Source organism: Mesocricetus auratus, unplaced genomic scaffold (genome assembly GCF_017639785.1).
Source record: "Mesocricetus auratus isolate SY011 unplaced genomic scaffold, BCM_Maur_2.0 Super-Scaffold_100676, whole genome shotgun sequence".
Classification (NCBI taxonomy): domain Eukaryota; kingdom Metazoa; phylum Chordata; class Mammalia; order Rodentia; family Cricetidae; genus Mesocricetus; species Mesocricetus auratus.
In genome coordinates this window covers 173146633-173173192 of record NW_024429266.1, presented here as the reverse complement: position 1 = coordinate 173173192, position 26560 = coordinate 173146633, and the positions used below count along the sequence as shown (strand labels likewise).

At 44.8% G+C, this 26560-nt stretch overlaps 1 protein-coding gene across 4 annotated transcripts in view; it reads left to right on the top strand.

The window, feature by feature from the left end:
• The window catches only part of Srgap3 (SLIT-ROBO Rho GTPase activating protein 3), a 217162-nt gene that overhangs the window by 128690 nt on the left and 61912 nt on the right, over positions 1-26560 (top strand). For all 4 annotated transcript variants that reach the window (XM_005066160.4, XM_005066159.4, XM_040738194.1 and 1 more), the window contains exon 4: positions 17984-18046. In XM_005066160.4, the coding sequence (XP_005066217.1) occupies positions 17984-18046 (63 nt within the window). The remainder of the gene's footprint in view (positions 1-17983; positions 18047-26560) is intronic.

Sequence of the window (26560 nt, the reverse complement as noted above, 5' to 3'; positions counted from 1 at the left end):
TGTTCTAAGGAGTAGTAGCATTATAAACTCCAGAAACTTATGTCACTTAGAGGTGCAGATCTGTCATCTAGCTGCTCAGGTGACTGAGTAATCATGAGTTCATCTATAAATTCAAGGCCAGCTCAGGCTACAGAGTGAATTCAAGACTAACCTGGTCAACTTAATGAGACCCTGTCTCAAAAACACAAAGGAGTATAACTGGCTTGTCAGAAATGAAGATATTCGTCTACGGCCATATCACCCTGAACATACCCGATCTTGTCAGAAATGAAGATATTCTAAAGAGACACTTGTGTCTTTCAATCTGACTATCAAATCACTGAAACAATGGACCCCAAAGAAATAGGGATTTCCCCAGGAATTTCATGTAGCAGAAGGAAAATGTGTGTGTGTGTGAGCACAAGTGCATGAGTGTGTGTGTGTGTGTGTGTGTGTGCATGCATGAGTGCTTGCTTATGTGTTTGGGAGTGTGTGTGCTTGAGTGCATGTATGGCTGTGTGCGTGTGTGTGTATATGTGTATGTGTGTACTTGTCTCCTTGAATGATACTTCACACAGTAATAACAACTTGTCAGAATGCCTTTCAGAATGAGACTGAATTCCAGACAAAGATGAGTCAGTGGGTGGGACCACACCTTGACTGGGACATGTTAGATGTGTACATCTTTGGCCCTCTATTTAAACTTCCATCTCACTTCAGAACCCCAAAGATGGACTTGAGGGTTTTTCTGTAACTCTTTGTCCTTCTTCTCGGTGTGGCATTGAATAAATCTCTCCTTTTTTGACTTTCCACTTTTCAATTGGCTCTTCTTGGGTTATTGAGGGCAGGTTGCTGGACCTGACTTGGGCACAGATTGCTATACCCCTGCTCCCAGTTTGACAGCAGAAGGCTCGAGATGTAGCTCAGAGACTGGGCACTTGACTAGCATGCATGACTAGCCCAGCATTCAGTCCCCAGCACTAGGAAAGGCACTCTGGAAGCTGGTGGAGGTGTCTGGCTGTAAGGGGAGGGGTCCGGCTCAGACAGAGCAAAGCAGGACTGAATAAGATCTTAGAGGCGATCTGGAATGGTCAGGACCTGTGCCTGTTGGCAACAGAAATATAGTTCAACCTGCTTGAAGTGGGGAAAGGGCTTTTCAGCTTTTTCAAGATGACCTTGGCTTCAGGCTTGGGGGTTCTTCTAAGGATACAAAAATTATTTTCAGAAAATTTTTCTGCCATGCAGCTCTGGTGTCTGTTTCTCAATTTTCAGGGCAGAGTTTTGATGAAGAGCCTTTTTCTTAGTTTGTCCCACTTTGATGACCAGGTGGCTCCCAGCAGCCCCCGGCTTGAATCTTATCTGTTTTTTTATCTAGCATTAGATCTTCTAAGCACTGATTGGTCCAGCACAGACATGTGATCTCCCTTGCCACTGCATCTGACTAAGTGTAGGAAAGATGCCTACCTCTGGAGCAAGAGGTGCTCAGCTCTGCTAATCCACAGGGCTGAGGATGAGTGAGGGTGGCTCCCCAGGAACTTCGATAAAACATCAGGACCAAGGCAACTTGGTTGGGATGTCCTTGTGATAAGAGGTAATAGATGTCCATTGGGCTCTCTACTCCAGCCCTTTTATCGTATTGAGCTAGGTGTTGTCCCTCAACAAAGGATGCACCTTACCTCTCAGGACTGCCCACCCTGTCTGGGAACAGCTGTGATCAATATACAGTCCTTCAATGCAGAACATATTACATGTTTTTTGCTCTTGGGTCCTTGAGGGCCACAAATATCCAATAAGTGCAGAAACCTGTTCGTGGCTTGGACACAGAAATCAAAATGGTCTTCTCAGGTCTTTGCTGCTTAGAAATGAGCATTGCAGTTCACTCAGATCTTCTCTGTAGTTTGCTTGTGGTCTCCCCAGAAGCTGCTCACCATGAATCTTGCTGAGTTTTCTCTGACCTGTAGTAGTGTGTGGTGAGAAGCATTCAGGAGAAAGGATTGGCCAGCTTGGAATAGAGAGGGCTATATCAACACTTCAACTCTAACACCACCAAGAAAGAAAATGCTTGCCTTTCTGGTGGCTGTCTCAATTCATGATTGACACTTAGGTCTCAGCTGAAATCTCCAGATAGTTTTGCATCAGCATTTTAAATCTGGCCTGAATTGCCACCCCCCATGTTTGTCTCTTTAAAACTTCATCCTAAGCCCGGCGGTGGTGGCGCACGCCTTTAATCCCAGCACTTGGGAGGCAGAGGCAGGCAGATCTCTGTGAGTTTGAGGCCGGGCTGGACCAATAGCCTCCAAAACAATACAGAGAAACCCTGTCTCGTAAAACAAAAACAAAAACAAAAACACTTCATCTTATCAGATTCATGTCATCCTTACATGTCTTCCTTTCTGTGGTGAGATGAACAAGATGTCTCCCCTTGTTGTGGGGTATTTACCAGAGAAGACTGCTTGGACATGGGTTTAAGCCAGAATCTTTATTAGCCAGCCCAAGAATACACTGGGCATTCAGGATCCCAGTGTAGCACTGAGCCCTTCTTAGGGTAAGTTTCTAAGTACAAAAACCCATGTTCTAGGTTGACATACTTCAGTTAGCAAGAACAGTTAGCCAGAAGCAGAACTACAGTCAGAAGCTAAAAAAACAAGGTTAGTACCGTTAGAGACTTTCCCAGAGCTATGAACTATGGTGGATTAGGCCTTTGTTGTAGTTTTGGCAGGTGGTGCTGTCTAGGTGCTGAGTTTTACAGCCTGAATGGTACTTCCATCATGGAGTCAGTTGTGCTAAGGTCTGGAGTCCTGTTACACCACAAGCCTTGAGCACTGGTTCCCATCTGGTAGCTGCTTGAAAAGGATTTGAAAGTGTGGCCTTGCTGGAGGAAGGATGTGCCTGGGGTCAGGGTCTGAGGTTTCAAGAGACCTCTTTTCTCTGCCTCCTGTGTGTGGTTGGAGATGTGAGCTCTTAGCCGTTTCTGCCCCCAAGCCCTCACTCTGCCGTCACAGCCTCTAACTCACTGGAACCATAAGCCCAATTAAACCCTTCCTCTATAAGTCCTGGTGTTACCACGGCAATAGAAAAGTAACCTGTACTCCTTTTATTGGCAATTTGTTGCCTCTGTGTTTCAGTCTGCTCTGTTGGGATGTCAAAAATGGGTCTGAGACTTGAGAATGAGTTAACAGTGAGGGTGTTGAAGGGTAAAAGTGAGAGAAGGGGGTTGGGAGAGCTCAGGAGGCAGAACAGATAGATCATGATGGAGGTCAAAGGTACACCAGAACTGAGGGTACAGACAGCAGTCTAAGCTGAATTCAGCTCTTAAACATAATCTGCTTCATCATTACGTTAAGACAGTGGTTCTTGCCCTTCCTAATGCTGTGTGTGACCCTTTAATACATTTCCTCATGTTGTGGTGGCTGTGACCCCCAACCATAAAATTTTTCATTTCTACTTCCTAACTATATTTTGCTACTGTTATGAATTGTAATATAAATATCTGTTTTCTGATAGTCTCAGGTGGCCCTGTGAATGAAAGTGTTGTTTGACCCAAAAGGGATCACGACCGACAGGTGGAGAACTACTACATTAAGATAAAACATTTTAAAACTTGGAGGTTTCATACCAGGTGTGGTGGCACTTGCTTATAATTCTAGCACTTGGGAGATGGGGGCCGGAGAATCAGGAGTTCAAGGCCAGCCTTAGCTACATAGTGAATTTTCGACAAGCCTAGCTACTTGAGGCACTCTCACAAAACCAAACAAAACAGCCCTCTATTGCCCGGCCTCCCTAGTGTTGTCCAGTATGATGTATTGATGCCTTTCCTGCCTTTGAGTTTGTGGCCTCCCCCTTAGACATCACCTGCCAGTGGGTGTCATAGTCTAGCCTGGGTTGGAGTCCCCTGGAGATGTGTTAGGAGCAGATTGCTGGGCTCCGCAGTCACATTTGCCAAGCCAGTAGATCTCTAGAGTGTGGCACGAGAATCTGTATTTCTAACAAATTCTCAGCTTATCGTGGAAACTTCCAGTGTAGCCTCCTTGTTTTACCATCAAGGAAACTGAGGCCCGTGTCTGCTAAGGAAATAGCATTCCCCAAACCCAGGTATTTGAGCCAGCTCTGAATCCAACGCTATTCACCACACCAGCTGGGAGGGTCACTGTGTGTCACACTCACTCCTCTTTACCCCTGGCTGTTTCTAAGACTAGGTATTGAAGCCCATCCCATTTGCAGCCTCATTCTGTTTTCTTCGGCTCCCTTCACAATAGCCATCCATTATTCTGCACTCCGATGCCTGTAGAATTTAATTACTTGCCCTGGCCGTGATGTGAATTTGATTGTTGGAAGCTGCAGCATTCTGGAAGACACGCTAATGAGGAGAGACTCTCAGCCTAGACGAGAGGGCATTTGGGGGGCCTGTGTTTGAAAGCAGCCATTCACTGTGTGGCAACAAGGACTTGGTCTTCAGTGAGTTTTCTCGTCCCCGCCTCGAAGATGTCCATCGCATTTCATAAATAAATCAGGGCTTTTGTGTCCAATAATTGCTTTGCTTTGTAACAGAGATCAAAAGCAGCCGTGGCCTTGGATTCAAAGCCAAGTTTATTTTTCATTTTTTTTTCTTGCAGGAGAAAGTGAGGGTTTGCACGCTGGAGGGTCCAGCGGTGCAGTCTGCTCTGGGGCAGGGAGAACAAAGAGATGAGGGACCTTAGCCCGTCTCCGCTGTCTCCCAGGGAGACAGCCTGTGAAGTGGGCCTCAGCAGGCTTTCCCACTCGTTCAGTACCCATGTGCCGGTGCTGGTGTGTGGCAGATAAGCAACTGTAGCAAAGAAACAATCAGTGAGTGCTTATTCTGTCCAAGGCCGTAAGCGCTCTGTATGTACTGAATTTTTCAAGTCTGAGAGGACCATACGGTCATTATCCCACTTTACAGGTAAGCAAAGTCAAACAGGTAGAGGCTGTGGTTGTACTTCAGACGTATCCAACTCAGTGGTCGAGCCAGGTGATGAGTAAAACAGAGAAACAATTTAAACACAATGCTCTTCCCTGGGGAGTTATTGAGCAGTATAGACATTGAAGTAGATACAAGGAAATGATTTGTTTGGATGCAGCGGGGAGGGGTAGTCATCCCTACCCAAATTTATTCCAAGGGAGGGTCAAGGAAGGCATGATGTTGAGGATTCAGTGCTACTGTGAATCTTGATGGTTAGAGTCGATCTCAGCATGGCTTCCGTGGGAAGCTGACTCTCATGGAGATACAGTGCAGGTTGGGTTGTGGTCCCACCTGCAGGAGAAAAGGGACGGAAAGCAGGAGGCATCAAGGGGTCCAGTGTGTGGTGGAGTCAAAGAAACTGAGATGGGCCTGCAGAGTTGTGCCTAGAGGTTGGGCCTTTTACCCTCGTACTTGTGGGTTGTCTCTAGAAGGGGGTTGCACATGCTTAGTCAGGTTGCTCCTCCAACCATGGTGTCTATGGGTAGCATTTCCTAGGACGAAGTTGAGCTGGGAGTTGGTGTCGGCAGGCGGATCTCTGAGAGTTCGAGGCCAGCCTGGTCTACAGAGCAAGTTCCAGGACAGCCTCCAAAACAATGCAGAGAAACCCTGTCTCGAAAAACCCCCCAAAAAGAGAGAGAGAGAGAGAGAGAGAGAGAGAGAGAGAGAGAGAGAGAGAGAGAGAGAGAGAGAGAGAGAGAGAGAGAGAGAGAGAGAGGCAAAGTTGAATGGGTAGGAAAGGCGGACCAGTGCTGTGGTCGCCTAGTACCATGGCTGAGCTTAGCGACTCCACCCCAGTCTCTGCGGCCTTCAGCCACATGAGTACAGCTTGATCCCTTCCACTCTGTTTTGTCAGTTTTCAGAATGCAGCTAATGGAAATCTCCTTCCAATGGCTGGTACAAGATTAAAGGATGCTATGAAATGCCCAGCTAGCACACAATAGCCAATACATGATAGTGGCTAATAGGATTGTTTGTAGGTCTTTGAGAAGGAATTAAGCGAGGCAAGACTGGAGATGGGAGGGATGCTGGTAAGGTTTTATTTGTGGTCCACAGGATAAGCAAATCTTGGGAAGATGCTCACCAGTAACTTCTAAAAGATGACAGGTTTGTCTCTTCTTCTCTAACCTCATTTCTTTTTCTTGCTTTATTAGTTTGACCAGCACCTCTATCTAGCCTGTACAACATGCTTCTAACTTCTTACCATTTAAGAAAAAGGTTGGGAAAACTGGACCCACTTAAGATCACCCACAGCCGAATGAAGGGGGTACCACCAGAAAATCATGCTTCTTGCTTCATGTCTGCTCATGTGATTAATATGCACAAGTTAATAATGCTCCTGGGTATCAATCCTATTCAGTTAGGAAGTGCTATTAAAATTCATACATGGAAAGAGAAGAATGATTGCAGATTAATGCTGTTGATGCACAAATTAGCTACATCCCAAGAGTTTTGGTATATGGGGCTGTCATTGCCATTCAGATATAAATAGCTCATAGTTCCCATTGTAATTTCTTCATTTCTCATGAGTTGTTTAAAATTATGGGCTTTCTCTCCTCATTTCAAATATTTTTGTTTTGTTTTCGAGGCAGGGTCTCACTGTGTATCCCTAGCTGGCCCAGAGCTTGATATGCAGAGTAGGCTGGCTTTGAACTCACAGAAATCTGTCTGGCTCTACCTCCCAAGTGTTGGGATTAAACTTATAAGCCACCATGCCTGGACATCTCAAATATTTTTACTTTTATGTATTATTTTAAATTTCTAGCTTTATTGTGAGTTTGGACTGGAGATATGGCTCAGCAGTTAGGAACATTTCCTGTTCTTACAGAGGATATGGGTTCAGTTCCTAGCACCCACACAGTGGCTCATGACCTTCAATGACTCCAGTTTCAGAGAATCCAACACCCTCTTCACATCTCTGAGGGTATCAGGCATGCATGGGGTGCACATCCATATATACAGCAGGCAAAACACTCATATACATAAAATAAATGACTCTTAAAGATTATCTATAGTTAAAAAAAGAAATTTAGGTGCTTGTGGGGTATTGGGCTTATCAAATATTGATAGTTCCTCTAAAGGGATAGTCAATAGCCCTAGAGCCTGACTAGAAAAGTGAAAGGGACAGAACAGAGCTTAGAGCAAACAGGCTTTCAGGGAACCTGGTACATGGCAGCAGTATGACAAAGGGAAGAGAAAGGAAGACAGTTTAGCAGATGAGTAGCACCAACTGGCTGCTGTCTTTTTTCTTTTTAGTTATAGAAACAGATTCTGCACGCACACTGCATATCATACACACACACACATGCACGGGCATGCCTACATTTTTATATACCACCCCCAAATCCTGTATGTTATTTCCCCAAAGTGTCTTTCAAATAAATTAGAATGCTAAAGATAAATAGAAAAAACTTGATTGGAAAAAAATTTTGGAGATTGGGAGATTGTGTGTGTGTGTGTGTGTGTGTGTGTGCTCACGAGAGAGAGAGAGAGAGAGAGAGAGAGAGAGAGAGAGAGAGAGAGAGAGAGAGAGATTGATTTGTGGTACATACACATTAAGTGCCAATGCCTGTGGAGTCGAAAAGGGCATCAGATCCCCTGGATCTGAGTTTACAGGGAATTGTGGATGCTGGGAATGAAACTTGGGTTCTCTGCAAGAGCAGTATGTGCTCTTAACTGCTGAGCCATCTCCCCAACACCCTAAATTAAAAAAAAATTAATATATACTCCAAAAGAAAAATATTACTAAATTCTATTATATAATTTTTAGAGCTGTCCATACAGCAACAAATACAAATTAATAGATTGATAGATAAGATACGTTTGAGACAAGGGGAGAAGATATTTGGTTTTCACAGACTTATTAAAATTTTAATATCCAGAAAAATAAAATCAGCTTTTACAAGTATATAAGAAAAGAGCAAACATCTCAGTAGGAATGTGGGTAAGAGATACAACTGTGCAGGTCACAGAAGATGTAACTGCAATACTAAAAAATGAGAAAAGATGCTCATACTGGTAATCACAAGATGGTTAAGACACAACTTGCTGCTTGGTGGATTGACAAAGCAGTCCCTGATGGGGAACAGTATGTAAAGTGCTAGGGATTGTCATAGGATTATGAATTGTCTATTATCAATGGAGGATATAAATCTAGTATCAATAGAGGAAGAATTACAGGGTCTGCAAACAAGCAGTTCCACTTTTAAGTATACTATGAAGATGTCCTAAGCCATTTGCACACATGCGACTTTTTATGGAGATGTTTTCTATAACTAGTTTAATATTGGGCTTACAATTGTAGGTTATAGTCATTTCAGGGAAATCAAGGCAGGAATCTCCGCAGTCCCATCACAGTCAAGAACAGAGAGAAGGTGGGGATCCATGCTGCCGGCTTACTTATCCTGGCTTATCCTTCACTCTTATTCAATTTAGGCCCCTGCCTAGGAAATGTGCTGCCCACAGGGCCCTGGGGCAATGACCAATCAGGACAATGCCTCACAAACATACCCACTATTCACCTTGATTTAGATCATTCCTTGTTGAGCCTCTGCTGTGTGGGCTGGAGAGATGGCTCTGAGGTTAAGAGCACTGGCTACTCTTGCACAGCATCTGCAAGGTGGCTCAGTGCCCAGTAAGTGAATGGTTAATTGAATAAGCTATAGGCAGTCAAATTCTAGAACAGCATAAATCTACATCTGCTAATATCCATTTGGATAAAACTTAAAATATGATGTTAAGTGGGAAAAGAAGGGTCAAGTATTATATTTTTCCTGGCATTGCGGTGCAGATATAATCCCAGCACTTGAGAGAATTACACACAAGGGATTTTGAGTTTGAAGTCAGTGCGAGCTAGAGAGCTCTCAACTGTCTCCCTCAAATATAGAGCAGCAGTTTAGTACAATATAGAGCCTGGATAAAAAATTTATATTGTTCATGTTATTAGACCTCTCTGGAATAAGGCCAGGAGGCTAAGAACCTGTAAGAACACACACAGGCCATAGAACAGTCATTGAGGAATGACGAGGGAGGACAGACCCAAGGGCTTCTCTTGTCTTGGGAAAGACCCAAAGACTTCAACTGTCTCTATAAAATTTCACTTTTTATAGAGAAAAGGAAAGGAAAAATTACCCACATCTTCATAATGGTTAAACTCAAGTAGTGTGTTCTCTGCTTTCTGCATGTTTTAAGCATTGGGGAATTTAAAGTGAGAGTGGAAATCAGTAAAGCAGGCTGGGTCCAGAAGGCTCTTTAGAGTCAGACAGACTGAAGTCAGGGTGTGTTTTCTAGACATCAGAGACCCACTAGAAATTGTTGACGGGGTGTTACTCATTCAAGGATTCTATTTCACTAGCGAAGTGCTCAGTCACGCTAAAGGGTGACTAATTTGACATGTACATTTTATATCTTTGGAGATAGAAATGCTGAGCCAAAGGGGGAGAGTTACATGTTGCTACATGTATTTTCTTACATGCACAGTAGTGGCAGAATATTCTCAGATAAGTGGGTGGGTGGATGGATGGACGATGGATGGATGGATGGATGGGTGGGGGCATGGATGAATGGGTGGGTGGGGTGAATAACCATGTATAGATAAGTGGATGGATGGATGGATGGGTGAAACACATGTGTAAAGGCATTTTTGAAATGCCAATGAAATTCTCATTCTTCTGTCTACAAACAATGCGAACAAATAGAAGATCATGTTGTAAAGTGATGGGGAGTTAAAGCAACTTAGGTCAGCAACTTATTGGTAATAGATGATGGACAGTGTTTTGAATGGAACAAATAAACCCAAGAGCATCCATAGGCTTGAAGCTAGCACTGAGAGGGAGAAAACATCAGACTCAACTGAGGAGCTAAAGGTTTTCATAAGAAATTGGTCTTGCCTACTCCCAGGACAGGAAGCTCTCCCACTCTCAGATATTAGTTTCTCATCTGTAAGAGATTCTAGCATAAAAACAGAAAAGAAAATGGAAGATTGTCAGCCACCATCAGGACATAACCAAAAAACATTACTTCTGGCAAGTTCTATGCCCACAGAGATACAGCCCAGCATTCTACACCATCTCTGCTTGCAGGAAAGTCAGAGGTTGGTCAGGGACTTGTTTACCAATGACAATGATTTTACAAGATGGCACTGAGGACTGGATTGGTGTGCTTTCTAGACCAAGGCAGAGAGACATCCATGTGCTATGATTATTTTTGAATATTTCCAAAAAACAGCCAACAAGCAAACAGAAAAGAAAAAAAGCTTTCTTACTGAGGCAATAGAATGGAACATCTGAGAATGGCACACTTACTATTCCAGTACAATAGGCAAATCATGTCCCTTTATTGAGACTCTGCATCCTCATCTTCAGAGTGAGGTTGCTTTCTGTCTGGCTTCAGCAGTGAAAATGTCTCCAGCAGTATGATCTTACCATGTAGTTATGGTTGACAGTGGCAACAGCCTGTCTTGTTCTAGAGGCCTTTGGGGTCTCCTGACTAACTCGAGGGCCCATGTTTGGCACTGAGATTTTAATGTAATAACCTATATATTGTAGTAGTCTGATAACCTATACATTCTAGTATCCTAGGGGTCTGTATCAGTGCCTCCCAAAAAGGACTGATCTAGGCTCACACAGGCATCACCTAAGAAAAGCAGTTAGCGTCGTGCTCAGCATAACACAGGCGACCCAGAAACATGGCTAGTAATGTCATTATCTACAAATATAAGTACCATTCCTAGTAATAGCACTAAACACTGTTATGAGTGGTGATAGCAGGTATTGTGATCAATAGTATAGTAGCAGTACTCAAGATCCAGAAACTTCTATACTGACCTGTCAGTCACTGTTTCATAGCTATGTTAGTTACTTTCTCATCCCTGTGGCCAAATACCCACCAAGAAGGCTCTTAAGAGAGGGGTTTCCTGTAGGTGCAGCTGGAGATGGAATGCAGTCTGTTGTGGTGCAGAAGGCATGGCGGCAGGAGTATAAAACAGTTGCTAACCTTGTACCAGACTTAGGGAGCAGAGAGAGGACAGGCAGTAGGGTTAATTTATAGTATTTTAAGACCCACTTCTGATGACCCACATCCTCTAGCAAGGCTCTACCTTCTCAGGCTTCACAACCCAACAGTGTCACCAGCTAGGAAACAAGCTCAACTGCAGGAGCCTAGAAGGCCTTTGTACATTCAAAGCACAGCTGTAAGGGACCAGCTATTTCAGCAGTTCTGAAATGGAAACTTTCATGGTCGAAGATGTCCCCAGGAGATACTGAGGAGCACTGCTGAGTTGGAGGAAGAGAAGAAGGAGGTGGGGGTGGGGGGAGACTTGAGTCCAGGTCTGCTGTGCAAACAGAAATGATCCTATTTGGAGCTACAGCAGCAGGAAACACACGTTCCTGCTGAGAAAAGATGAACTCTAAGGGTGCTCAAGAACAGGGTAGGTAGAAGATTATCTAAGGTCTGGGGCTGGAGAGATGGCTCAGAGGTTAAGAGTACTGGCTGGACTTCCAGAGGTCATGAGTTCAATTCCCAGCAACCACATGATGACTCAGAACCATCTGTAATGAGATCTGGTGTCTTTTCTGGCCTGTGGGGATACACGCAGGTAGAACACGGTATACATAATAAATAAAATGACTTAAAAATGTCATTTAGGCTGTACGAGTTGGCACTCCCACCCGCAGTGGAGGAGTGTTCCCCTCTCTCCACATCCTCTCCAGCATAAATTGTCTTTGGTGTTTTTGATTTTAGCCATTCTGGCAGGAGTAAGACAGACATCATGTGCCCATAGCACAAAGAGGGATGCTCTCTCAGCCTGGACTCTTAGGGGAGTGCCTGGACCCTACCCTGAGTGAAATGACAGACTCTAGATATCCCCTATGTGGAAGGAATTGGCAATAGGGTGGGAGGCTGGGGGGGGGTGCGGGAGGAGGGGAGGGAGAGGGAACTGGGATTGACATGTAAAACAAGCTATTTAAAATTAAAATTAAAAAAATGTCATTTAGGGTCTGGGTGGGAACCAGACTTAGGAATGTGTTCTGAGGGGGATGAGGTAACAACACACAAAGCCTTGCTATTGGTGACTTAAGACCCATCTAGAAAGCAGTGTTCAGGGGTACCCTGACCTTCCAGGACAAGCGGGATACCTACACCCTCTGGGACATGCCTTTAAGTCTTAAGTTTGTGATTTGATGGGCAAGCAACTCAGAGGATGGAAGACAGTAGAAGGATATGTTGGGGTTTAGGACTGTTGTATTAGTTCACTTTTGTTTATTTGGAACTCCAGAATGAGGAAGATTCTAGAATGGCCCTGGAGGTGGCCTAGCATGAGAACATCTACTCAAGCAAAGGCAAGGAAAGAGAGACAGACCTAACTGCAGAGAGGATTGGTCAGACAGAGGAGAGACCCCCAGAGATGACAGCGTCAACTGAAATTGTTCCTGACCAAGGATGTACTAAAGAACCATTTACAATGGTCTCCTTCGAGAAATGAAGGGATGAGTCTTATTATTTAGGTCAACATTTAAAAAATGTAATTGTTTGGTTGATTGGTGTGTGTGTGTATGCATGCATACACGCACATGTATGATAGCACACATGTGGAGATCAGAGGACAACTAGCAGGAATTAGTTCTCTTGTCCCACATGTGGATTACAGGTGACAGCTAAGGTTGCCAGGCTTTGTGGTTTTACCTTCTGAGCCATCTCTCTATCTCCCAATCCAACATTTTTAGACAGTATGAATTTGTATTTTTAAAAATACTTTTCTTTGAAAATTTTCTACATTTATACAGTACAACACCACCGTCCTCCAACTCCTTCTACTACCCTGCTACCCTCTCCCTGCTCCCCAACCTACAAGGCACCTTCTATTACTATGCAAATTAGTCAGCAGGGAGAGTTTCCTGGTCAGGTTGATTTCTCTATGTCTGGCTTCTGCAGTGAGTATGTCTTCAGCAGTATGATCTTCCCATGCAGTTATGGTGAACAAACAAGAGCAATGGTAACAGCCTGTGTTGTTTTGGAGGCCTTTGGGGCCTTCCTGACTAATAACTCATAGAGAGGTAGCCCATGCTTGGCACTGAGATTTTCATTAATACGCCATATATTTTACTAGCATCATTGTCCACCCATGTAGGGTGCTTGTGTTCAAACTCTTTTAACAAATGCTTATTAGGGATTTTTCATGGATCCTTGGCTTGACTATCCTCTATGCTCCCCTCTCCTCAACCCCCCTTTCTCCACTCAGGGTGTTTCTCCTGGCTCTTTTCATGACTCTTGTGTTTTCTACACTAATTGAAATGTTTTCTTGTGTCATAAGATTGTAGGTTTCCACATTCCTTTTTCTCATACGCCCTTCATTTTGGTTAAGCCCTCAGCTTAACCATCCCCTCACCCTCCCATCCCCTCACACTTGGATCTTTCCTTAAACCTCCCAGGGTCTCTACTTCTTACTCTATTTTACCTGTGTTTTACGATTCCCTCTCCAAGCATCCACTCATATCTAGTAGCCTGTTTCCTGGCTTCCACCTGCAGGTTAAACACACAAAACAAAAAGATTCAAAGTTAGGATCTGCATATGAGAGAGAACATGTGGTTGTTGGCTTTTTGACCTAGGTGAGACCTTACTCAACATAATTAGTGCTGTTTTTAGATATCTTCCTAGTCTGTTTTGTGTTACTATATCAGAAAGACATATAGAGTAGGTAATTTACAAAGAGTTGAGGTTTGCTCTGCTCACAGTTATGAAGGCTGGAAGCCCAAGGTTGGAGGGCTGTAACTCATGAAGGCCTTCTTGTTGATGGGAACTTTTCAGAACCCCAAGGTTGTGCAAAGGTCACATGGCAAGGCGGAGTAGGCGGTGCCACCTGGGATCTCTTTCTTCTTGTGCAAAGGCACTAATCCTGTTATGGGGGACCTCATCCTGCTAACCTTGACTAATCCTAACTACCTTCAATATTATTACCACATGGCTTTGAGCTTGGGTTTCTGCATGGGTTTGGGTGGGGATAGAAGCATAGATGACATTAGTGTTAGAAATGGCCCACCTTTGACTTAGTTAGATGGGGATATGGATGGACGCCTTAAGAACAGAACTTTTCATTGGGTGTTGGTGGCACACACCTTTAATCCCAGCACTCTGGAGGCAGAGGCAGGCAGATCTCTGTGAGTTCGACGCCAGCCTGGTCTACAGAGCGAGTTCCAGGACAGCCTCTAAAACAATACAGAGAAACCCTGTTTCAAAAAACAAACAAAAAACCCCCAGAGCTTTTCAAATGCAACTTATAAAGTCCTAGGGTGTTTATTAAGGCAGACCTATTTTGGGGGTATTGTTTTGAGGTGTGGTACTGGAGACTGAACCCAGATCCTCTGCATACTAAGCACTCATTCAACTTCTGAGCTACATCTCAGTTCTATAATAAAGTTGTAAGGGTTTCCCCTCAAAAACATAATGAGCCCTGCATTAAAAACTAAATCAAGTCACACATGGCAAGATTTTCATAGCAATGGAATTGATTTCACTTAGGAACTGTGTCATTGCAAGAGAAATTTTGTCATTTCACCTCATGTTGATGTAAATTGATGTTTGCTTGTTTTGATGAAGAAGGGTAAAAATTCTCTCTAACTTTAAATTGTATCCATGAGAGTATGTGAGGGCATTTATAGAGTTTCTCTTGTATACAAGTCTTTGTGCTCAACATGTCACAGAAAATGCCCCTAAGGATAAAGCTTCTTGGTTTAGCCTGAGCCACAATTCTTTCTGTGATCCAATCCCTGAGACAAGTTTCCAGTTGACCCTGTCACAGCCAGCCCATGTCTGGTGGAGCAGCCAGACACAGGCCAGTCCCACCCACATCTCTTGGAGGAATAGAGAAGCAAATGATAGTCATTGATGCTGATGTGTCCCGAGCAGAGCAAAAGGAACCAGACTTGCTTTGAGCGTTATGGACATGGCCTTCGAGGCAATACCTGAGTGGACAGAGAGGGTACATCAGAGACATAGGCAGTGTCCCGTGGGTTTGGCCTCCCTCCCACCTGCCTGAGGCCTGGACTTGTATCCATTGCATCTTTGCAGTGGCTGCTTTTTACCTGTGTCTTCTCATGGCACCCCAAGTCCTGAAGAAATAGACCAGGCTTTTGAGCCATACCAACCAAAAGCTGATTCTGGGCTCTGCCTTTTTCCAGTTGTGCCATCTTGGGCAAGGTACGCAGCCTTTCTGAACCTCTAGCTCTTCCCATGTGTCAAAGAGAACGATAGTAGTAGCTACCTTAAAGGTTTAAATTAGACAATGCTTGTTAGGGACTCCGAATAGTATCAAGCAAATGGAAGATGTCCATGAATGCTGTTGCTAGATACTGCTTGAAAGCTGGGCTTTCCTGCTGGGCATTGGCGGAGCACATCTTTAATCCCAGCACTCGGGAGGCAGAGGCAGGCGAATCTCTGTGAGTTCGAGGCCAGCCTGGTCTACAGAGCGAGTTCCAGGACAGTCTCCAAAACAATACAGAGAATCCTGTCTTGAAAAACCAAAAAGAAAAAAGAAAAAAGAAAAAAGGAAGCAGGGCTTTCCTGCTCAGCTTTGTCTGCAGTGCATGGTAGAGGCTGCTCTCTGCTAGAAGCTCCATGCATGTGCGAAGGGACCTGGAGCGAGGGCAGGACTAGAAGAGATGCCACAGGCTCACGCAGGGTTTCAGTGTACTGTGAATCCACATGGCTCATGGTGCTGGGGTCCACTGCAGAGTCACAAGAGTGTGTTTTCAGCGACCACACAGTCAGAAGCTCCTAGGAGTGTCCCACTTTTTGACACTGCCACACATTGTGGCTGTATACAAAATTCAGGATTGAGATCTACCCAGTTGAGTTACAGAAAGAAACCAGTTCCAAAAAGAAATGTCCTAATGTGTTGAGCACGTTTGTAGTTTTTGCTGGGTTAGATTCACAGCTCCCCTGGAGTGTAGGCAGCCCATGGACTGTGGGTTGGATGCACCCGAGAGTGGGATGAATGCTGGCGGTGAAAGATCCGCTCACACCTCAGATGTCCTGGCGCTGCAGCTGTCATCCTGGTGAGCACCTGGAGGAGCAGATGGCCACTCCTTTCTGAAATGACTTCTGCTTTCTGAATCATAAGTTGAAACACCTCTGTGGGCCAAGCTGAGGTCATGGCCTGGTGAACAGAGGTCCTGGGTCCCATGGTCATCTGGATAGCATGAGACTGCTGTAGTTGACACAGGGCTTGGAATACTAAGCCATCTTGTCTTCCTAGAGTAGCTGAAAATTTGGGCTTATGAGGGAAATATATTGATTGTTAAATGCTGAAAAAATGTTCAGATTTCCTAGAAGCTCCAAGTGGCCAAACAAAATATGTCTGCGGGCCAGAAAAGCTGCTGCTTGGAGGCCTTGCCTTAGACAGTATTTTGCTGAGAGATGGTTTTAGCTGCCCAGGACTTTTGGCAATGTCTAGAAATGATTGTGGTGGTCACAACTTCAGGCTAAAGGTATGAATTGCTCCTAGGAAGAGTCAGGCAGGCTGCCCATCATCTTGTCATCCATTCTTAGGAATGTGTCCCAGACAAAGAGTTAGTTGTCCCTAAGGAAGTTTAGCTAGGATTAACTTTTGAGGAGAAAGAGTCTGGGAACACCTGCTTCCTGATGGCTGGCCCTTGTGACTGGCTACCCTGTTTTCTGTCAGTTTGTCAGAAAGGTGAGTCTGGGCTGATTGAGCCTTCTCTGGCTCAACCTTGTATGTGAAGGAAGTGCCTTCCATCCAATGTCCTTTGTAGGCATGAAAATAATGCAAAAAGAAATGTGGTCAGCAAGGCCCAATATGTTGTCACTTGAGTCCCCAAGGTTTGGGTGTGGTGGCTTATTGAAGATTGTCTTGGTTTTGGCCTCCTGTCCCTGGTGGAATGTTTGGTTTGGGCTCTTTACTCAGTAGTATTTGGAACTGTAAAAAGGAAAAGGAATATTTTCCTTCCCTAACCAACTCCAGCTAAAAATAATAATAATAATAACAATAATAAAGATGCTTCAAGAGTTGCCTACCAAGCATCAACTTTCTGGCTGCTCCAGGGAGGTTCCCAGGAGGTGACAAGCTGAGACTCAGCAGGTTCCATGTGGTGGTCTATAGTTCTCTTGAGGAAATACAAGGACATGCCTCCAGCGCCACGTCATTCCCCACCCCATTGTCCATGCTCTGTGCATGTTCCTTGTCCTGATGTACAACCTTGAGCGTCCTATTCTCCCACTCAAAAGCCTTCAGTGGGTCTCAGTTCTGCTCTGAATGAAGCCAGAGCCTTACCAGCCTCTGTGATATAACCCCAGTCTAGGCAAAGAAGGCAGCTTTAGAACCCTGGGCCTATAGTAAGGATGTCTTATTCTAGGAACTGGTGATGGAAGATGAGAGTGTGTATTAGGATGCCCTAGCTACAGTAGCAGGAGAATGTAAATGAACATGTCTTAAGCCACAGAAGTAGATGGAGACTAGGGACTCAATCAGTGCTCAGATAGTAATGAAAGGAAGCAGGTTTTACTCTGCCTTCCTAAGGCAGCACCTCTTTCTGTTTTTATATGCCTGCTGGTACCAACTGGGCTGTGTGGAGTTTTGCTTGCACTTGCAGAAAATTCCGCTTCTCTGTCTAGTTAAGTCAGCCCAGGACTATATCAGCACAAAGAGCAATTCACCATGTGGAGTTAGGATGAAGTTCCCTGGAAGAACTGGGCTTGAAGGAGAAATGCAGACCATCTGCATGGTTCTACTAGGAATTAGGAAGAGTGGAGATAGGTGATGGGATTGAACCCCCAGTTCCTGCTATGAAGTGTAAAGGATTGGGCAGTTTGTAGGTAGGACATGGTGACAGACTGAATTGAGGAGAAGGGATAATAAAAAGTCTATGAGGTAACTCTAAAGTTTCTTGGAAGATGTTATCTCCTACTTCAAAATCAAGGGACTGGGAGTATGTGTGTTACTATTTGGGCAGTTTGACTTTGAAGGGGCAATCAGACCATTTCTGTATGTTGACATTTGTTCTTTCATATTCCAGAGCAAAGAGATTGGCCTGCAGATGCACGAGGAGCTGCTGAAGGTGACCAATGAGCTCTACACAGTAAGTTCTGCCAGGACCATTGCTAGTTGTTTGGGTCTCTTCAGCACCCATGTCTGGAGGGAGGCAGGGAAGAATTTGGAGTGACAGTGGGTCATCATGAAGGCATGTAATGACTCATGACCCCAGCTCCTGATTCCTTATGTTTGGAATGGGTCCTGGACATGTTTAGTAAGTTCACGTATGTGAGAGAGTAACATGATCTTCCAGATATAGGATGTGTTACTCATGAGCACACAGGTCCTGGAGGATGGAAGAACACATGGGTGTGAAGTCCCCAGAGGGTGTCAGCTGTCACAGGCTCCAGACAGAGTGCTCCTTAGTGACTGTGATTTTAGACAGGCTCGGAGCTTGCCTAGACCCCTTTGTCATTGTCTGTAGAACGGAACCCTGCTCTGGGAATAACTTGGAGTGAAATAGTGAGCATGACTGACTGTTTCCAGTGGAGAACATCACAGTTTAGCCCATAGCTGACCTTGCTACCTGCTTTCGAGCCAAGGCCTCGCCACACTTGAGATGGGCTTTAGAACCGAGGCAGGCAGTGGGGTAGAGAGCACACTGCCTAGGCTGTAGGGCAAGAATATACTTTGGCTTCCTTGATAAGAGTAATGGAGAGCCCCATAGATAGCCCTGGGTACAGTGTAGGGAAGGCCCAACAGGTAAAGTGCCAGATAGAACTGTTATATTTTATTATGCAGGGGTTCCTTATACCAGTCCTGATTTAACATGTAAATAAGCGCAGGCTGCATGGAGCCCTTTCTCTTTGTTATTACTGTCTTTCTATATTTACACCCATGGCAGTAGCAATGGGTTCATCAGGGGCTGAGAGCCTGGGTCCAGGGTCTATATTTCAGGTGGAAGGCCCAGTGTAGGCCCCAACAGCTGTGGGACCTAGGGTAAGACTTTTGTTTTAATGATCTCAAATAGGGAGAGTGTGTTCCAACTTTGCTTCAGAATAGACAGACAGACAGACAGACAGACAGATAGATAGATAGACAGACAGACAGACCTGTGATACCAATCTATTTAGGAAGCTGAGGCAGGAGGATTACAAGTTAGAGGTTAGCTCAGGCTACAGAGTATAGGCAAAGCCTGGGAAACTTAGTGAGACCTTACCCTATAATATATAATATATAATAATACATGTACTAAAACATATAAAATATAATAATGCAAAAATAAAGATAGGTCTGGGTTTATAGATGAGTGATAAGAGCTCTTACCCAGTATGCTCAGGGCCTTCGGCTCACTCCAATACCACAGAGAAAAGAGGTGAAGAGAAGGCAGACACTCTGAAGTCAGAATCTGGGTCAAATCTAATTTTCAACTGGAAAGAACAGTGAAATCCTCCCACAGCTCTGTAGGGATTGGTTCTTGAAAGCCTCATGGACACAGGGACTCTGCGGATGCTCAGGTCTCTGTATAAAGTGGTGTCATGTCACACATCCTCCCAGGTACTTTAAGCCATCCCTAAATTGTTTACTATAGCTAATACAGTATCAGTATGATGAAGACAGTTGTTACGCTGTGTTGTTTAGTGATGAGAAAAAGTCTGTTCATGCTTGGTATTTCTTCCCCAAATATTTTCAACCTGCAGTTGGTTGACTCCATCGATGTGTAGTACACAGCTATAGAGGACCAACTGCACCGAAGGGGCCACACATAAAGCATTGCTCGTACAAAAGCGTATATAATGTGACAGAGAGTCTGTGTGCCATTAATCATGACTGTCATTATTATGTCACCCTCAATGAATGTGATAGGCTGTCGTCTGTACTCATAGGGGTGGGGTCAGTGATGAGTGTGTAAAGTTAGTGAATGAATTGATTGTCTAGCTTAGGATTCTGTAGAGAATTTCCCCGCACTGTCATTACAGGCTGTGGCTTTCCTATGTTCCTTCAGTTCCTCTGTGAATGATGCTTTCTCCACAGCTGTCCTGCGCCATAGCTCTAGGCACAGGGCCTCACTGTTTCTGCCTGGGTCTCTAGCCTTCCCTCCAGCCTCCAGCTGGGAACCTCATTTTGTCTGGCTGTTCTTGTTTGCTTTCTGTTGCTGTGATAAAACAACTTGACCAAAAACAACTTGGGGAGAAAACAGTTTATTTGACTTAGGCTTCCAGGTCACAAGCCATCACTGCGGGCATTCAGGGCAGAAACTAAAGGTAGGAGCTTGAATGGAAACTATAGAGAACTACTGTTTACTGCCTTGTTCTGCAGATCACTTGCTTGCTCATACTCAGCTTGCTGTCCCAGGCCCACATGCCTAGGGGATGGTGCTACCTACAGTGGGCTGGGCCCTCCTATGTCAATCATCAAGCAAGATACTCTCACAGAAAAACCCACATGACAATCTGACTGAGGCATCTCTTCAGTTGAGGTTCCCTCTTCCCAGGTACTCTAGGTTATGGTTAATTGACAACCAAACTAACCAGGAAACTGGCTATACTTACCCTAGTATCTTCTCCTCTGCTTCTTCACCCCTGCAGTTGTCCTTGCCTATTGTGGCCTGTGTGCTTTTATCCCTTGTTCATCTGACTCATACTCGTTTGTCCAACTTTGTCCACCTTTAGAAAAATGCCAGCTCTGGACTTTGAGTCCTATTGTCGTCATATAAAAACCTTGTGTCTTCGTTGTCTGCACCTGTTCCTTTGATGTAGAGTGACCTCTCTGGAGTCAGGTCTTGGCTGATGAGTGGCACAGCACTAAATACTCAAAGACTGTGTGGCACTGACAACATTACTTCAGTTTTGTTTGTGAAAACTGGGGTTTGTAAACTCAATAGTGCTAGGTGGTGTCAAAGATCGAAAGGATAATGCCATCTCCTGTCCCTCAAGGTACTGGTGCCCTGAACCCAGCAGGTTCTGTGGATATAACTGCCCATTCTGTCCACAGGTTAGGGAAGAAACACTATTGGCATCAGACATGCACATAGGTGACTGACTTATCCCATGACAAGGCTCTTGCTGCCATGCTATGCTCATGGTGGCCTGCTGGTGGTACTCTAGGAGCTGGTAGAGAGGAAGGGTCTAGTGCCTCCCAGCTCTCTCTTCTTTCATTGTGTGTGAAGGAGAAGGGGCTTCAGGTACCAACTATAAATATTCCATATTGCTAACCGTGGCCCTCTGTGTCCATAGGTCCCGCACCAGTGAGTTTGAAATACTCCCAAAGCTCACATGCTAAAGGTTTGGTGCAGCTTTATTTGATGACAACATGGGAAGGTGGGGCCTGATTGCAGGAAGAAGGTCACTGAGGACATGCCCTTAAAAGGTGTCTTGTTCCTGACCCCTTCCTGTCTCTCTGCTTCCTGATTGCTATGAAGTGAGCCACTTTGCCTTGGCCCACATTCTTGACCCATGATGTTCTGTGTCACCACAAGCTTACAACAGAGGAATTTCTGAAACCATGGACCAAAGTTAATTTTTCTTCCTTTAATTTCTCTCTAGCATTTCCACAGTGACAAAAAGATAATTAACATACATAGGTCCAACCAACCTTGGGTCAAAAATGTTTTTTATAAATATAGTATCTTAATAAACACATGCAGATATTTTGTTATTTTCTAAGCACTGCAGAACAGTATGAGGCCCATTTATACAGCAAAACATTGTGTTAGTTATGAGGACTCTCAAGGTGATCCGAAGTAGGGAGGAGGTGTGTAGGTTCTTTATAATCATTGTGCTGTTTTATATAAGGGATTTGAACACCCGTGGAATTTGGTATCTGGATGTATATGAACGAGTATCCTGAAACCATCACCATAGCTACTGAGGGATGACCACGGTTACTTAGAAATCCCTATGTTCAGGGCCTTCCACTGTGGCAGCACAGACTCTTTGCTGTCGGGGAACTGGGAACATTTTAGAGTTGGTCTCTATCAGCATCTTCCCCATCCTTGATGCTCCCGTGGTGCTGATTGGAGCAAAGGAATGAGGAAGTGGTGCATGGACAGTGACGGTCATGGGTTTTGCTGCCAGGAGTGTTAGATTTGAGCATACCGGCAAGAATAAAGGGCATGTACTGGTGACGGAACGTGAAGCCGAGTGTGCTGCTTGCTCAACTGCTTCTTTAAAACATAGCCTCCAAACTCGATGGCTTCAAACCTACCATGTTATTTGCTCGAGTCTCTGGGTTGGCAGCTTGAGCTGGGCTCAATTGTAACCAGTCATGTGGTGGCGGTTTTCTGGATGATTAAGAAAAGGAACCCAAAGTGAGTAGAGTCCAGTATACAAACTTCTGCTAGTAACCACTTTTGCTAATAGACAAAGCAAGTAACAGTCAAGCCTCAAGTCATGAGATAGAAAAATAGATTCCCTGTTTTTCTGCAGTCACATGCTAAAGTCATGCCTAAGCAATGTATGGCTCTCCCTCAGCCACCCAGCTTCTGGGACTTCCTGGACTTCACTGCTAGAAGTTTCTACTTAACATCCTGGTTCACACCTTCCCAGCTCCCTTTGTTTCTGGGCCCTGGTCTCACAGGCATAGTAACTAAGGAATGAATGAGGTAGAGAAGAGCTATGCATTCAGCCTCATTCTTTTCCTTCTCAATGTTCTGTGGAAGAAGTTGTCTGTGTAGGGGCCCTGCTGAGGGTAATGATGATGGTGATAATTCCATCATCTGTTAGTCAGCCCCTCCCTTCTCCCAGCTCCCATCAGCCCTCCGTATTATAGTCTTTGATCACATATTGACCTGGAAGAAAAGAAGAACACAGAGTGAAATTGTGGATCATGGTGCAATCCTTCCAAAGGAACAAAAACAAACCAAAACAACAAACTTCAGCTAAAACTATGTCTAGGTTTTCATTATATTTCTAGGTCATGAGATACAGCTGTTGTTTTGGTAACTGACTGGTACCCTGGGCAGGACTCTTCAGCCCCTCCCTTGTGCTCAGTAGCTCTACTCTGGCTGCAGGAGGAACCCTGTTTCGTCGTTGAGAGCAAAATGGAGAGGGCGTCAGGTGTCCTCACGAAGCAGCGGCTAGTGACTGAGGATACTAACTGGAGTAATGAAAAGGCTATATTTATACAGAGTCAAGCTTGATTTGGTTGTGTGTCAGGTGAGGGTATGAAATCCACTCTGGGCCTCCAGTAAACCATTTGTAATATTGTCTCTTTCCTGATGGGGTAGGGTAGAGGGCCTCACACTAAGGGGCCCTGAACCTGAGTTCTAGTCCCAACTCTACCCAGGCCCTCTGTGTGTCTTTCTTTTTATTTTACATGTGTATATCTATGTATGTGTGTTTGTATGACAGTACACATGTATGTGCGTGTACATGTGTGTGCACACATGCAGAGGACAGAAAACAACTGCAGATGTCATTCCCCAGGCACAGTCCACCTTTTTTTTTTTTTTTGAGGAGTTTACAGAGGAGACTGGGCTGGCTGGCCAGAGAGCCCTTGCATCTTCTAGAATGACATTTAAATACAACCCTCATCATTTCGACATGCCATCGGGCCCTCCAACTCATTTAATGCTTTTCTTTAAATTGTCCAAATCCAGCCCCCTTCTTCCTTAAATCCTCCCTGTCCTAATTAATTAGTAGAAAAGCAGCCTTGTACATTGGCAAACAGACTTTATAAGCCCCAACAGGAGAGCCCCTGATTCTTCTTCCTGGGAACACATTTCCAGGAAGGTTATTTCCAGCTCCTCTTCTGGAGATGGATGAGGAGCTCAGTGGCTATCAGAGAGCTCTGGGTTTGATTGAGACTCCCTGCCTCATTGAATAAGTGAGAGAGTGTTGGAGGATGATTGCTAATATCAACCTCAGGCTCTTATATGCAAATATGTATATACATACATGCACACCACACATTCAAATGGAAAAAAGGCTTCATTTCTTAAAAGTTTAGAAATAGACTAATATAGATTCTCCATAAACAATGGAAACAACAATAATTAAACTGCTACAGAAAGAGGCATAGTAGGAAGTCTCTCATTGCATTGCCTGGCTCTCTCTCCCTGCCCCCACACCACCTCAGTTGCTAGGCTACTAGAGTCTTGTTAGTGGGGTCTCCTTCCAGAGCTATTTTTTCCAAGCCAGTGCACATGTCTAACATGCCTCACACACCGAGTGCACATGAGTGGGAGCCACTGTTCCCGTATACTCTTCCTATGGTCATTGTTTTTTGTTTTCCCACATATGGTGCTGGGCACAGGCTAGGTGCTGGGCACAGGCTAGGTGCTGGTCTGAATGCTCCTGTTGTACTGATTCAGTTTTGTTCTCACCGTGACCTTTAGAAAGAGAAGGTATACACAATATTATGGGTCTGAGGCATAGAAGAGTCAGGCAGCAAACCCAGGGTCACCCAGCTGGGGAGTGGCTGAGCCTGTGCCAGAGTCGCTAAGGCTCAAAAGCACCCATCCCTGAATGTCTTAAGGAAATATATTACTTGATTATATAAATATATGCTAACTACAGTTGTCCCCAAGTAATTATAGGGGACTTGTTCCAGGACCCTCACAGATATCAAAATCTGAGAACACGGTTCCTTACATGAAACAGCAGTATTTGCATAGAACCTACACAAACCCTCCGTATCCTTTAGATACACTTGCTTATGTATAATGTTCAATGTAAGTAAACACTATACAAACAGTTGTTATGCTCTATTATTTAGGGGATAACCAAAAGGAAGACAAATGTCCATGCTGAGTAGGAATGCAAACAGTTTCTGATTATTTTTAATCTGCAGTGGATTGACCATGAAGGCCACTGGACTTCCATAGACGGACTTCAGAAGGAGACAATATAGTTCACCCAAGCAGCAGAATGCTATACAAGAAGCATTCTGCACCAGCCATGAATCTTAGCCTCACCTAGTAGTTGGATGGCTGCATTCAGAAACAAGCACTAAAGATGCATCAGTGTGAGGCTTAATTCCCATGTGGCCTTCCCACCTGCACCAAAAGGGTCCCAAGAGCATTGAAGGGGGTTCAAAACACACTAGGGACACTGAGAATCACCTTGTTTACATGAGTAACTTCTCCACCGCATGTGCGGAAACCCTGACCATACACAGTCAACTAGCCTGGGTTCTCGTACGTCCCATTTGGAGGATTGAAGTACTGGGGTTTGGGCACATGGAGGGCTTTTGTTTGTTTGTTTGTACTTCTGCCTTTATGCCACCCTGCCCATGTGGGAACATGTGATGAGTGAGTCTAGACTCAGAGGGATGTCGCTCTGTCAGGCCACCACCTGCCAACTGGGGTATGGGTGTACTTTCACCCGAGGTAAGGTCTCTCTCTGGGTGGCCTTCTGGCTTCTTGCAGCTGTCCTGTGAGATGCTTGTTCAGACACAGATGCACCCGTTGCTGCTTATCTGTGTGTGGATGATGAGATGTGGCTAGACACTGAAGAGAACTCCTCCGTGGGCATGTGACACGGTGTGAGGGAATGTGAGAAGTGGGGTGGCCTGATGAAATCTTTGAGTAGAAAGTCAACAGGGATGAGATGGCATTTGACAGAGCATGAGGAGGAGGGGCAGTGGCCACAAGAAACAGCAGGGAGGCAGCTGCTGGCATGTGGGAGGAGCCTGTCTTAAGCTTGATGAGTTGAGATCAGGACTGATGTGGGTATCTGGGAAGCTAGAAGGGGAGGAAATCTGCCTTTAGGAATTTGGCAAGAGACAGGACTCCAGCGCAGACAGGGGCTGTTTCAGTTTTAGTGGTGGTTTTAGTATCTAAGGCTAGGTAGGTGAAAATATTTGAAAATAGATGCTATTTGGTATAAGGCTCTGGAATCTGGGAGGTCCGTGAGCATGACGCTGGCACCTGGTGAGTGCCTCATACTGTGCCATCTGTGGCAGAAAACGGAGGCCCAGAAAGGGCCACCACAGATAGTGAGAAGGAGTCTGGATCTGTTTTATAGCACATTAAGTTCATTTGCAATAACCAGCCCACTCTAGCAATGGCCACATTAATCACCTCTCAACATAATCACACTGGGGAACTTTGGAGGATCCATTCACATCACAGCACCAGTTATGTGAACATGCCTGGTGGCTCAGGCATATCTGGACCCAGAGACTTGTCTATCATATCATGGTCCATCTCAACAATACAGTGTGTTCTTTGAGGACAGAGACTCTGTCTGCCATCTGTACTATAATATTTTGAGGACATCAGGTATGATCCTGGCACACAGCTGTTTGATAAATATTTAAGCATAGTGAAGTGTAGCTCTCCCACACTTCCAATATACTCACTAGCTCTAAGGAGGGAGAGCTTTGCCTCAATCCTTTTGCTCCTTCTTTCCTTTCTTCCTCTCCTTCTCTATTGTCTCTCTCCCATCCATCCATCCATCCATCCACCCATCCATCCATCCATCCATCCTTTGATCCTTTGTAATCCACCCATTCATTATGCGTCCATCTACCTACCCATTTATCTATTCATCTATCATTCCTTCCTTCCGTTCTTATTTGGAAACCAGCATGTAGCTCCTTTTGATTTAGTTTTCCTCTGTGTGAGTGTCTCCTATCACATTTGCCCTCTCGATCTCCTACCCTCCTCCTAATACCA